The sequence below is a fragment of the Hibiscus syriacus genome, unplaced genomic scaffold, assembly GCF_006381635.1.
Source record: "Hibiscus syriacus cultivar Baekdansim isolate YM2019G1 unplaced genomic scaffold, ASM638163v2 tig00005678_pilon, whole genome shotgun sequence".
In the NCBI taxonomy this organism is placed as follows: domain Eukaryota; kingdom Viridiplantae; phylum Streptophyta; class Magnoliopsida; order Malvales; family Malvaceae; genus Hibiscus; species Hibiscus syriacus.
Genome location: NW_024062064.1, coordinates 267800 through 281755, shown reverse-complemented (window position 1 = coordinate 281755; position 13956 = coordinate 267800). Strand labels below are relative to the sequence as shown.

The 13956-nt window shown below is 32.8% G+C and overlaps 3 protein-coding genes across 4 annotated transcripts; 1 reads left to right on the top strand and 2 right to left on the bottom strand.

Moving 5' to 3' along the window:
- The first annotated feature begins 1453 nt into the window (after window positions 1-1453).
- Window positions 1454-3757, top strand: LOC120199865 (probable WRKY transcription factor 51). The gene is made up of 3 exons (XM_039200855.1): window positions 1454-1713; window positions 1798-1944; window positions 3475-3757. Exons 1-3 carry the CDS (start codon window positions 1496-1498, stop codon window positions 3674-3676), a joined length of 567 nt encoding a protein of 188 aa, XP_039056786.1. The 5' UTR covers window positions 1454-1495; the 3' UTR covers window positions 3677-3757.
- A 113-nt stretch (window positions 3758-3870) lies between these two features.
- LOC120199863 lies at window positions 3871-4652 on the bottom strand. 2 transcript variants are annotated; one of them, XM_039200853.1, is made up of 2 exons: window positions 4341-4652; window positions 3871-4253 (listed from the first exon to the last, which is right to left on the bottom strand). In XM_039200853.1, exons 1-2 carry the CDS (start codon window positions 4571-4573, stop codon window positions 4043-4045), a joined length of 444 nt encoding a protein of 147 aa, XP_039056784.1. In that variant the 5' UTR covers window positions 4574-4652; the 3' UTR covers window positions 3871-4042. The 2 variants fall into 2 exon arrangements, with proteins under 2 accessions (XP_039056784.1, XP_039056785.1); XM_039200854.1 differs by having other exon boundaries at window positions 3871-4247.
- Window positions 4653-5589: 937 nt separating this feature from the next.
- On the bottom strand, window positions 5590-9938 carry LOC120199862 (ABC transporter F family member 5-like). The gene is made up of 9 exons (XM_039200852.1): window positions 8941-9938; window positions 8272-8613; window positions 7415-7555; window positions 7141-7320; window positions 6862-7017; window positions 6404-6505; window positions 6181-6309; window positions 5938-6042; window positions 5590-5857 (listed from the first exon to the last, which is right to left on the bottom strand). The coding sequence occupies exons 1-9, from the start codon at window positions 9760-9762 to the stop codon at window positions 5762-5764; spliced, it is 2073 nt and encodes a 690-aa protein (XP_039056783.1). The 5' UTR covers window positions 9763-9938; the 3' UTR covers window positions 5590-5761.
- Window positions 9939-13956: the final 4018 nt, after the last annotated feature.

Genomic DNA, 13956 nt, shown 5'->3' with positions numbered 1-13956 from the left:
AAGTATCGATAATTTTGAATTAAAAAAAAGATGGAAAATGGTATTTTAACTTTCGAATTTAAAGCATGAATATTTTTGGAAAAAATATACATACTTTTGAATTTAAAAAATGGAAAATGAAAAGGTTGCAAAGTATCGATATTTTCCCAAAAGTATCTATACTTTTAAATTCGAAAGTTAAAATATTATTTTCCATCTTTTTTTCTAATTCGAAAGTACCGATACTTGTGAAAAAGTATCGGTACTTTACAACATTCTCATTTTCCATGTTTTTTAATTCGTAAGTATCGATATTTATTAAAAAGTATTCATACTTTTGATTTTTTTATAAAAAAATATTAACATTCCAAATCATAAACTATTTATTAGTAAACCATGAAATTCTTGAGCGTAACCCATTTTATTAATAAAAATATTAACATCCCACATCACAAACTATTTCTTAGTAAACCATGACATTCTTGGGAACAACCCATTTTATTAATAAAAATATTAACATTATAGATCGCAACCTATTTCTTAGTGAACTATGACATTTTTGGGCGCAACACATTATATTAATGAAAATATCAACATTCCATATCACAACCTATTTCTTAGTGAATCATGACATTCTTGGACGCAACCCATTTTATTAATAAAATTATTAACATTCCAGATCACAACCTATTTCTTAATGAATCATGACAGTCTTGGGCGCTAACTCATTTTATTAATAAAAATATTAATATTTCATAGCGCAACCTATTTCTTAGTGAACCATGATTTTCTTGGGCGCATCTGTATTTCTTATATATATATATATATATAATATTTTTAACTTTTAACTTATTTTTTTATCGTGAGAAAATTTAAGACTCTATCAGCTTCAACTCTGGTAACATTTTAGTTGCAACCTAAAATGTTAATAATATTTATAACATTTATCATTTATAACTTATTTTCTTACCATTATGACATTTTAGGTACAATCTGTTATGTTTATACAATTGATAACTTTTCTAGTTACACATTATAACAAACTATAAGAAAATTCCAGGTTACACTATTTTAAATTATTTTAAAATAATTATAACTTAATATATTACATTTAATTCAACATTTCCAATAACACTAAACTTATTTTATTAAATTTGTTTTTAAATTTGTGATTGTATTATTTTTTTAACCTTATATTATGTTTGCCTTTGTTACACCGAATACAGTACAAGTGGTCCCATACTCTAACCCAATAAAGTTAAATTCATAAGTCACCCATGTGACGTCATCATACCACGTGGCAGCACCGAAGAACCTTCGTTGCATCCCTCCAGGAAGTGTCCATGAAGCAGCAGCTCATAAAATTAAAAGTTGAAGGGAAAAAAATAGGAAGGAAAAAGAATTACATTATTTAGGATATTTAAAATTAAATGTATAAAATGGTTTGCAGCTATGCCAAACAAGCTCCCCTTCCTACAACCCTGTCTAAGACCAAAGTCCAGTTTTTCCTTAGAAAATGGACTTTTCTCATCAAAACCCTAACCCTAATTACACCTTCTTCTCTGAAAACCCCAATCCCATGCCTGATTTCCAGCTCTCTGATTATCTTAAGCTCGATGAAGGCATCTTTGACGACGCCGACGCCTACTCGTCTCAAATTATGGCTTCGTCGGAGAAGGGCATCGCTGCCGCTACTGAAGTCAGTGGTGCAACCTCAAAAAGAGTAACATGCAAGTGATATATATTATGAGCTCCTCAATGGATCTTTTCTCCCTTCGTTTAAGGTATTCATTGATATTTTGGGTTAAAAAATTGCAGAAAATGCAAAAATGGAGCGGGGAAAATGAAATCGGACCTGGGGGTTCGAGTTGCGTTGAGAATGAAGTCGGAGATGGACGTGACCGACGATGGATACAAATGGAGGAAATATGGTAAAAAGTCCATCAAGAACAGCCCCAACCCAAGGTAATTTCCTGATTTTATTTTATTGATTGCATGAAATCTATGATTAAGATATGAAATTATTCAGTTCCACTGATGGATGAATGGTGGATCTCATCATCATGGTTTCAATAGGAAGCGTACCCCCTAACTTCGTATACATCTATATTAAAAATATAATACTTTCAACTTGATAATTATTAACTTCTTGTTCCTCGTGGTCAATTGGAAATAATAATAATATTTAAGTATGCAGAAAATCTATGTCTAAAAACAATGGATTTGGATTTTTTTATATCATAAAATGAGGCACCATATGGGATTTTGATATTATTATAGTTGAAGTCTTCAACAATTTGCAGCAATATGCTAATTAGTAAGCATTATTTTTGTATTATTTGAAACATACCTCTTTGTATCAAAGAAGAGTACAAATAGCTTTATTTCCCTTTTTATCACTTCCGGTGCACATGGTTGTGCACTCCATGTAGAGTTGATCATAAATCCCATCACATCAAACATGCCCCCAACAAGATGCATCCATCACTCCACATACACTGTGTGCTGCTGCGTTTATGTCCACACCAAAACTAGTTTTGCATTCATCGTTCAAGTAGAAAACGCATCCATCACTCCACATATATGTACCCTAGTGTGGACGGATGAGTTTATTCTCGTAATATAAAATTTAAATGCACAATTCCGAGTTCTGGACCACATCAAAGCAAAATAATGCTTTGCGGCTATAAAAAAAATTCACATTTCAATGTTGCTGTGAATATGTCTTTATGTCATCTGAACTTATTTTTATGTCTTCAATATGCATTAAATATAGGATACGGATGCCAACATTTTAACAAAAATAAAAATATGAGTAGGGTAATGTGATTACTGATTTGTATGTATACTTTTTATACATCTCTCGAAATTACTTCGAAAAATCATCCTATGATTAATATTTAATACATTAATTATAATTTAACATATCATTATAAAATTTTATTGAATTAAAAAATAACTGAGTAATTAATATTTTAGGTGTTTTTGTCCTCATGTTCTTGCACATTGTTCAAGTTAAAATTTTAAGTTAGCGGCTAAGTTAAGCAAAAACAAAAATAAACTACAGCAATATGGCAACTATTCGATTATTTATAATAGATTTATGTATAAATTATTCATCTCGTGACTCACATGAATACTTATATTATCAAGTAACTTACAAACCATCACTACTACTAAAATGTATATGCATAAATATCAGAAACACGTGTCATATTCGATTATGTATAATAGATTTATGTAGAAATTAATGTTCATGATCATTAGCATATAGAGACATCTACTTGGTACTTCAGCTTTATATACTTGCTTTTCAAAATAGACCTTATATTTTGAGATATTCTATTTCGAAAATTCCAAATTCTAACTTTTTGAATGTAGACAAGAAGATAATGATTTATGAGTTAGAAAATGTGTATATGTATACTTGAACATATATATCCCCGATTGTTTTGTTGGTTGAGATCATGTGGAATACATTGTTGGGTAATGCAGGAATTATTATAAATGTTCAAGTGGAGGATGCAATGTGAAGAAGAGGATAGAAAGGGACATAAATGACAAAGGTTATGTGATAACTACATACGATGGTGTTCACAACCATGACACCCCATCCATGCTTTACTATAATCAAATGCCCCTTATGGCTCCTAATGCTTGGACGATGCAACCTTCTTCTTCTTCTTCTTCTACATGAATGTATACTTACAACTATGATTATCTTGTTGCCTAAAATGGTCAGCTACTTGAAAGATATACGAAATGTTTCTGGTTGACACACTAGGCTTTTTTTGGGTGGCTGAGCAGTTAAAAATCCAGCCCGTAGGGGAGAGAGGGGCTATAGTCCTTAAAGCTCACTTTAGACCCAATAGAATTGTCACTGGGCCAATCTGGTGGATTAACTACCAGTCATCCTTCTTGTTATATAAAATAATGGAAATACAAGAATGTTGAAAATATACAAATTCTAATTTACTTCAAGCATAATTATTACAAATCATACAAGTAAATGACACATACAAAACACAAACACACATCTAAGATAGGTTGATGGGATTTTAGTTTACAGCTCATCGCGAGATTCTTCATTACCGGAGACAGGGGCAGTCCCTTTGAGCTTCTCGGTTGTTCTGTGGATAGCTTCTGCAGCAGATTTCGCAGTTTCTTTAGCGATGGCTTCACTTGTTCCGATGCTGTCCTTCACTGCTTCTTTCACCTTCTCTCCCGCACCAACAGCTGCAGCTGGGCCTTTGCCTTTGCCTGTGCCCCTAAAACTAACCACACACATATTCAAATGGATTCATCATAGTATGTAATAAACAAAAGCAGGGAACGTCATGCAGTGCAAATGATGTTCTTACTCGAGACTTGGAGGGGTGAAGTGCAACTGGAGCTCGTGGACGATGCCTTTCATCTTTTCCCAATAACTCTTATGGGATTTCTTCAACAACGCAAGGGTGTTTGACAGTAACTGGAACACAGTTGGCTTCTCTTCGTTCTGTTTTTCTTGGCAAACTACGGGTCGAATTTGATGGGATATGATGATTAACCAAAGAAGAAACAGTGACAAGGGTGTTGCTCTAGATTTGTTCATTCTTAAAATTTTCAAAACTGAATGTTGGAAAAGCGAAAGGAAGTGATGTTTGCAGGTTTGTAGTTAGGGGATGCTTTCATGTTTGGACACGTTCTACTGAAACGTGGTGCGATCACCCTAATTTTAGGCATCCTTTCTAGTCTTCTAGACATTTCTAATATTACAAATATTAGGATAAACACTCCATTTAGTTCTTGAATTAATTTTATTCTAATTATTAAAGAAATGCTTTTTTCAATTAAGTCATTCATTTACTTTAATGATTAAGTTAAATCACAAAAAAATTAAGTTTTACAAATCCTGGTCATTTATCTCTCAAACATTTTAAGATTTTTTTTTTCATTCTTTATTCTGATTCACCAATATTTTTATTTTTTAAATTTTATATTATATCTTTATTTTTTATATTTTTATTTTTAATAAATTCATGACACTTTTTCCTGACTTTATAGAATGTCTTTCTCTACTTTTATGATATATTTTCATTTGTTTAGTTTTTTTAATTTATTATTTTTTAAAATTGAATTTGTCATGCCACAATAATTAAAATAACATTTATTTATTATCATGTTTTTTTTTTGTTTTATCATGTTGCTTTTTTTTTTTTACTTAAAATTCTCAAACTAGATTTAGAAGTAAAATTTACGTTTGTGAATCACATCACTCAAATGATTTATTTATTGACACAGTCCATCAAAATTGTACCTTGTTATATATTTAATTTACATTTATAGTTATAAATTTTTATTATAATTTTAAATGCTTCTTCATTTTAATAAAATTAATTGTTTCTATAAAAATAATAATTTAAGTTAAATTAATTTAGGTCACAAATAAAAACGATTATGTATTCATTCTTAATTAAGATAATAATAATATTAGCCTCTCATATTTGAGAAAGCCAGGCAAAAAGGCTTCCCAGTTCAGTTATTTTAACAATAGAATTGAGCATGAATGAGGAGGAACATCCTTTTACTAGACCAATGAAGTTCACCATTTATGAATTGCAAACCACCACCAAATAAAAACGAAGAATTGAAAACGGCTGCGATTTACAAAGCTTCGACATTCATGTAGGAGCTTCGGTTCTTACAACACTACTCCCATAAAATTATATACAAATGGTGGTGGTGGTCATTCGGTTCTTACACTGCATGGGTCATCTTCAATCAATGTGTGGTATAGATTTCAGTTCCACCTCTTGGAATTCTTGAGCCCTTTCGATTTTTGTTTAGCTGCTTGAAACGCCTGCCTTCTTTGTTTCTTTTGAGCTTCCTTCTCCGCCTGTTCAAACCACCAAGCCAAGGTTCATGTTATCATCTACACCATGACCTCCCCAGTTTACAAACAGCTATGTTCCTTACCTTTGACATCTTTGATTTCGCTTTTACTTTCGGAGCTTTCTCTTCAAGTTCCGCCTCACGCTCCAATTCCTTCTCCCTTGCCTCTAGGTTCTTCTCCAAATAGTACTGTTCATTTGAGATCAGTGCCAACAGTTAATCGAAAAAGAAACAACTCATTGAACAACATAGTTCAGGTGAATAAACTTCTTAGCTGATGGAGAAAAATAGCAAACATGTATCTGAGTTGCCGAATGAAAACCATACATTGTAGTCGCCTGCATAGTCCTGCAAATGCCCGTCTTTTACTTCCACTACTCTGTTCACTATTTGCCGGATGAAGTATCGGTCATGAGATACCGTCATCACAGTGCCACTGTACTCTCTGATTGCCTCCTGATTGAATTGAAAGATTGCTCAACAAATGAGTGATAAATCAAAACGCTATAATATCAGGATAAAAGGATGAAGGTCTAAGACAAAACCAAACCTCTAGCATCTCTTTTGAGGGTATATCCAGATGATTAGTTGGTTCATCCAAAACTAGTAGGGTTGATGGTTTCACCATGAATTTGCAAAAGGCAAGACGTGCCTGAATCGAACAGGAAGAGACAACATTCAAATATATGCCTTCAACACATAATTATTTCAGGCATGAAAAACAATATGCAATAGGCACTAATTCACCAAATATTGTGTGTGTGCAGGGAGGCTTTGGAAGAAATAGGCATGCAGACCATGCGACGTTAAACAGAACCATATTAGGTTAATCTTGTATCGAAATTCATCAGCATGTATAATGTTAAACATTCATTTTAAAAACACCCTCAACAACCTGACTAAATAAATTTTTGCTAAATCGTATAGGAGTCATGAATGAAACAGTTTTTTTTATGAAATCTATAAAAGAAAAAGATACGAAAAAAAAACTAAATGTAGTGTATTTACCTTCTCACCACCACTCAATAGGGAAACCTTCCTGTCCAGCATATCGGCTTTGAAGTTGCAACGACCAAGGAGCCCCTTAATATCATCAATTCTCCAGTCTTCTGCAACTTCCTCCACTGTCTGAAGCACTGTTTTATCCAAATCAAGAGCCTCAGCCTGAAAGAAAGTTGCTAAATTCAGCACTTTGTACTTTCTTAGCTCAAAAGAGGAGCTCAGGTACTAAGCAGGAAGATCATAATCATCTCCACTACAAATAATGAATTCTTAGAGGCGACATACCTGATTCTGCTCGAAATAATTTGGTAAAACGTTATGCTCCCCAAGGAGCACTTCACCACCACTTGGTTTCTCTAAACCCATAATCAGTTTCAGTAAAGTACTCTTTCCGCAACCATTTGGACCAATAATGGCAATTTTCTCTCCCCTTTCAATTGAAAGATTTGCCTTGTTAAAAAGCATCTGACGCAAAAACCAAACAATTGTCAAAAAAGAGAACCGCCTAAAAAAAAAAATCTAAACCATACTCCTCACACCATCAAACATTTCAACTCACCTCATCCTCATAACCAAATTCCAGATTCTTAATAGTAACAACAGATCTTCCACTTCTTCCACGCTCAGGGAACCTGATCTTCATTTGTTTCCGTTGAAATGGCTTCTCTATTTGTTCCTCTTCTTGAAGTTTCTCCAGCTTCTGTTACAACACAGAAGGAGAAGCAAACATTAAGTAGCCAGAAAAACATTCAGAGTCTAAACAATTGATCTCATTAAACACTAGCACAAAGTATGATGAACCAGTAACTATCAAGTGGCACACACCATCATAATCAAAAGAAAGAAAACAAAATACAAAAATTTCAGGCAGCAGCAACCTTAATCTCCAAACAAAGTTTCAACGGCATTACTGAGAACTAAGTTTAGGAATACAAAACAATCATAAGGCTACTCAGGACAAATTGTCTTGTCTGAAATAAAGTTGAAATGGAAGAAGTAAGAGGAAAAACAAGAAAAGAGAACCAAGTTGCATACCACTATTCATAGAAAATATTGTTTATGCAAATCAACTTTTAGATCATCATGTCAAGAAATATACAGGTTTCACCTCATGTGATCCACATTGTGCATTATTTGTGGTCCAGAATAGAAAACTAATTCATCTGATAAAAGTGATCATAAAACTTGACAAGGAAAGAAGATATTCTGGCACTCATTTGAAATATTACAGTCAGTCAAGAAGGTCGGCAATCTGGGACTAATTTCATTTCATCATTAATAGATGCATATTTACCTGATAATGTTATGATGGCATAAAACTAATCATCTTTACACAACAATGATCAATGCAGACAGCTTGCATTCCTAAAAATTGAAATGGAATATATTTCAGGAATGAATCGTCCTCAATTGTACCTTTTCAGCAGAAGAAGCACGACCAGAATTTGCCCCAGCACCTAGGCGGCTTATCAAGTCTTTTGTCTGCTCAATCTCCTTCTGTTGCTTCTCCCATGCAGCATACTGAGATTCAACCCATGCTGCCTTCGCCTCAACATACTGAGAATAATTACCCTCAAATGTCCTGGAAACACCCATATCAGTCTCTACAATCTTTGTACACAGCTGATCTAGAAATGCTCGATCGTGAGATATAATAACCATTGGAACATCTTGCTTGTTGAGATATCCTTCAAGCCACTCAATTGTATCGAGGTCAAGGTGATTTGTAGGCTCGTCCAATAGCAATAAATCAGGTTCCTGCAAATTTACATCATATCAACAAAACACTTAGAGTACCAATATACTCTTCCACGTATCATACACATGAACAACAGATCAACAACCTCCACATCATCAAAAGATATCTAACAAGCTAACCTGCTCATAGCCAAAATTTGCTATCACTTATGCAGCAGTAAACAATATTATTTAGAACATTACTATTACTGCGTATATATACATACATTGAAAAAATTATATTCGTTAGGCTCAAGAAATTCATTGCCACTACTTTATTTAACAAAGCAAAAAAGAAACATTGGGATAAACTAGGCAACTATCATGATATCAAATTAATAATTGTACCTGCAACAAAATCTTTCCAAGTGACATCCTCATCTGCCAGCCACTACTAAAACTGGCAACCAACCTATCGGAATCCTCAGGCGAAAACCCGAGCTCCGGCATCAATTTGCTAACCTTAGCATCAACCTCATCCAAATCAACAGCCTGAGCTCTTCTTTGCAACAAATCAAACTCATCCAAAAGCCTTCCCATCAGCTCCAAATCCTCGGTAGCCCCTTCTATCGCCTTTTGAACCCTCTCTAACCTCTCAGAGATTTCCATTTCCTCTTTAAAGGCACTCATAAACTCCTCCCTCACCGTCCTGGTCATCGAAACTTCGAATTCTTGGTTCAAAAACGCAACTTTCATCTGGGGTTTGCCCTTTATAACGTTCCCAGAATCGGGCTCTTCTAGACCCGTTATAATTCTCATTTGGGTCGTTTTCCCTGCTCCGTTTACCCCAACCAATCCAACTTTCTCACCTTTTTTCACTTCCCAGCTCACATCTTTCAAAACCGTTACTCCTTTATAGCTCTTGCTAATGTTTTCGAGCTTCACACCAGATGAAATACCCGAAGCTCCGGTGTTGGATTGCCTGTTGCCACGCTTTCGATCAATCTCTTCCACTGTGTCGGATGAGAACAGTGATTCGATGTCGTTTTGAGGGTCTTTGACGGAGGTCTCAACACTGAGAGTGGAAACTTGGGAAGTTATCTTAGCGGGTCTAAATTTAAGGCATTTGGGGGAGACAAATGAGGAGGAACCCCTTGTAAAAGAGGGTCGTAGAGAAGGAAAGAACGATGAGTGAAGGTCTAAGCGGTGGAGTTTTGTGGAAAGGTCCATGTTTGGGTAGTGGGAAAGTGAAGGGAAATACAGGGAAATGAAGGGAAAAGAAAAGGAATGATAATCTCCGAAGAGGAGCAATGGGGGAGTTCCTCTGCGAAAATCTGTGGAAGAGAACTAAGGAACTCTAAGCCCACGAATTAGAGAGAGATATCGGTGAAAGAGGAGGAAACTCTTCTAGAGAAATTTTATATTACATGGAAATGAAAAAAAAGCATTTAATTCAAGTGAAAATTTTCTAAAATACTTTTTCTATATTCATTGAAGATGAAAAATTGCCAGTAAAAAGAATGTTACTTTTATTAATCATTCTTTGATTAGTTTATTTTTTCATAATTTTATTTGATTGAATTCTTGTTTATTCTATAAGAAATTATATATTTATTGTTCATGCAGCATGATTTAATAAGATATCCTTCGATTTCCCAATTCTTTTTCCTATAATATTATTTAAAAAATCTCGTTCATTGTAATTGAATTATGAAATTCTATTTTTTATTTAATACGTATCAAATTAAAGCATGAAATATTTATATATAATATTTTAAAAAATTTAAATAACAAATTTATTTAAAAGGACTTTACTTATATGATAGTATCAGATCTAAACCTTGAGGTCGTGGGATCAAGTCCCACGGAGGGCATTTCATAATTTGGAGGTCTCCTACGGAAGCTGCTCTCAACCTGGTGTTGGGGGCAGCCTACTATCTTACCTCCCCTTACCCCATACATATGGGAAAAAAGGGACAGCCATAGTATCAGATCTAAGCTTAATCGATCGATAGATGATTAATTGAAAAAATAACAAATTTATTTATTATGTAACATAATTCAGATTAAATGAACTTAAATTATTTAAACCGACTTTACTTATATGGCAGATTTATTCTAAAAAATTATAAATATAAATATAAGTATAATTATATATTTTTATTTAATTATTTGGATAAAAGTATTATTCGATTATAATTTGAAATTTAAATTTTATCTTAATTTTTTTACTAATTTCAAGTTAAAAATATAAGTTTAATGTAAAAAAATTGAATAATTTTGGTAGAAAAAAAGATATTCCTTTAGAATTAAGATATTTTTTTGGTTAAGAGTAATGTATTTTGGTCACCACTTGATAAAATAAAAATAAAAATTGTAGTTTTCTGTTTTGAAAATCGGATTGAATTGATCGGTTCAATCGGAAATCATTGCTTAGTTCGGTTTAATCTAAACCGATTGAATCGTTATTAGTGAACCGGCCAGAACCATAGAACCGTTCGAACCAGACCGGTTAAAAACCGGGAAAAAAAGGGAAAAATCGGGATTTTTGTTTTTTTTTTAAAATTAAACCAAACAACGTCGTTTGTTAAACGAGCCAAGTCGAACTCGAGTATTGCTGAGCTCGACTCGAACTTGAAAACTTTAAAAGTAAGCTCAACTCAACTCAAATTCACAAGCTAAAAATTATCAAGTTCAACTCAAACTCGAAATATAATATTGAAACTTGAACTCAAAAAGGCTTGAACTCAAAAAAAAATTAGAAGCTCGATTGAAGCCTAAAATTCGAGCTTGATTGAAGTGAAAGAATAGTTCACTCAATGCTCACCAAAAGGCTCCATGATTTTGAATGTCAAATTACCTCTATTATTTATAGAAGTTAGTAGTGATGAGCTTCTATGTTTCTTAGCAATGTGAGATTATTTTGTTCTCATATTTTTATTCTTTAGACTTTTGGGATGCTCTTCTATGTTTCTTAGCCATGTGGGATTGTTTTTAAAAAAAATAAACCAAACAATATCATTTTGTTATGATTTTTTTAACCCCAAATTTATTTTTTAATTATAGTTATATAATTATATTTATTATTTAATATGTTTTACCTTAAATATTATGTTGTAGTTAATTTGAATCATTTTGTTTCACTTGATTTTATGGTTTTTAACTTATATATATTATGACTTGCTTTGAATATGACTTGTGATATAAAAAATTATTTTTTATTAAATATTTTTGATATTTTTATTAAATATTTTTGGTTTTTTTATTTAATTTTTTAAATAATTATGACGTCGTTGATTCTTTTGACCGATCAAATTAATTTAACCGATTGAACAGTAAACCGATAATATGATCGGTTCGCTAACCGATCCGATTTTAAAAACCATGCAAAGAGAATAGAGGGAAATAAGTTAGGAGATAATGGAGTGATGGCCGTTTATTTTTGAGAAAAGATTGTGTGGTTTTGGTTTGCTAAAGAAACAGACTCCGCCTGCCGCTTATTGCCACGTCAAAATTAATGCATGATTCTAAGTCATCCACGTATACAATAGGTCTGTTTTCCCTTGTTGTTTCTTGACTTATTGAACTTTTTATATTTTCTAGTAAATAAATGGGCGTTTTTATCTAACTATATTTTACTTAAATAAATATTCATTTATAATTATGTTTTTAAATTGATATATTTTATAAAAAAAAATCTATTACAAATGTGATAAGTTAAATTAATTTTTTATAAAGAAACGTGTTCTATTAAGATAGATATATCCAGAGGTGGCAATCAGAGTTTTTTTTTTTTTTGCGTTGGCGCATTATTAGGCCTAATAAAACACTCCATATCTTATTTTGGGATCTATAATATTTTTTTATCGTGTAGGGTTCCATGATATATTATTTTTATATTACATGTCCAATATTTAAATATTTCTTGTGGTGATGAGTTTCATTAAAAAATATTATTTTTTTCAGATTATTATTTGAATTTAATTTTGAAAAAAATACATTGGACGTGACGAGTTCCATCTGGTTTAAAATATATAGCCGTTTAAATTTAAAAAATAGTCGTTGGAACTTATCATATCGAGGTGACGAGTTTCAACGTGAAGAGTTCCAATGTTCATTTTCACAAATTTTAACTATAAATAGGAGTTTGGTTAATTGATAGAGTTATAGGAGAACCAAAACATGTATTTGTGAAAAAAATATTTCAAGCAATTTTCGAAATATCATATTTGGTCTGATTACTCTGATATTGATGATTCAGATTCAAGCTCCTCTTCAGATGAGTAGTGGGTGAAAGAATCAATAAAGTTTATTCTTGATGAACATAAATAGTTGAAAAGAGGGGAGGAGAAGGAGAAGAAAAAGAATAAGAAGAAAAATGAAGTCGACGCAACAAACGACTCATCGAAAGGAATGAGAATAAGAAAAATAATAATGTAAAAATTGAGAGGATCAAGAAAAGGAAAAATTGTTTATTTTGTTAAAAATGTTTTAAATAAATGTATGAATTTGAGTTTAATTAAACATTATAGTTTGCAATTATATATGAAATGTAAAAAACTGAAAAATTATCATTGATATTGATAAATTTTGTAAAATTGATACAAAATGGGAATACGATTACAAAGGATTTATTGGCCCTCTCGATATCTTGAGAGATGTGGATAATGCTTCATGTTGTGGCCTTCACCTCTGCAATGGTCATATATCTTCGTCAAACATTGCTCTCTTTGAGGGTCATCCATACAGTATGAATTCGACTAGATTCAGTACGACATCTCAACTTCCTTTGTAACTATGGATTGGGCAACCATTCTTCAAAGACAGTAGGTGGTCAATATGCATCGTTCGGGAGATATTTAAACTTACAACTATATATGTTTGCGTATAGTGTGTAAGATATAACAATCATCAGCGCAAATCACATGGATACATACAACAACCGTGTGAGCGCATGGGTAACTGAAGGCTTGAAATCGACCACAATCACACAATCTTCTATTCAGATTACCGGTGTATGTGGCAGAAGTCCCACCCTCATGTGGTTGAACAAGTGCTTGGACAATATAAGTAGATTCAAGTCTCACAAAATTACGAACATACATTGATGTTGCATGGATTTGATTTTTGTTCATTGTTTTCTCCAGATCTAGATCCCAATTTTTACCTTCGTTGATAATTGCCTCTACTTGGGCACCTTTGTCTGCCCCTACTTTACCCAATCTAAAGTATGTCTCCTAAATAATACTTGCCACAAGAAGATGTCTAATGCCTTTTAGCACTAAATTGATACTTTTGGCAAGATTGGTTGTCATATGACCGTAACATGGACCTTCATCGTCATATGCATGTGCCCATCTTTCCCGAGGTATCTCAGATGCAAAGTTATAAATCTATTCTCCATACTTCCTCAAATTTTCCCGT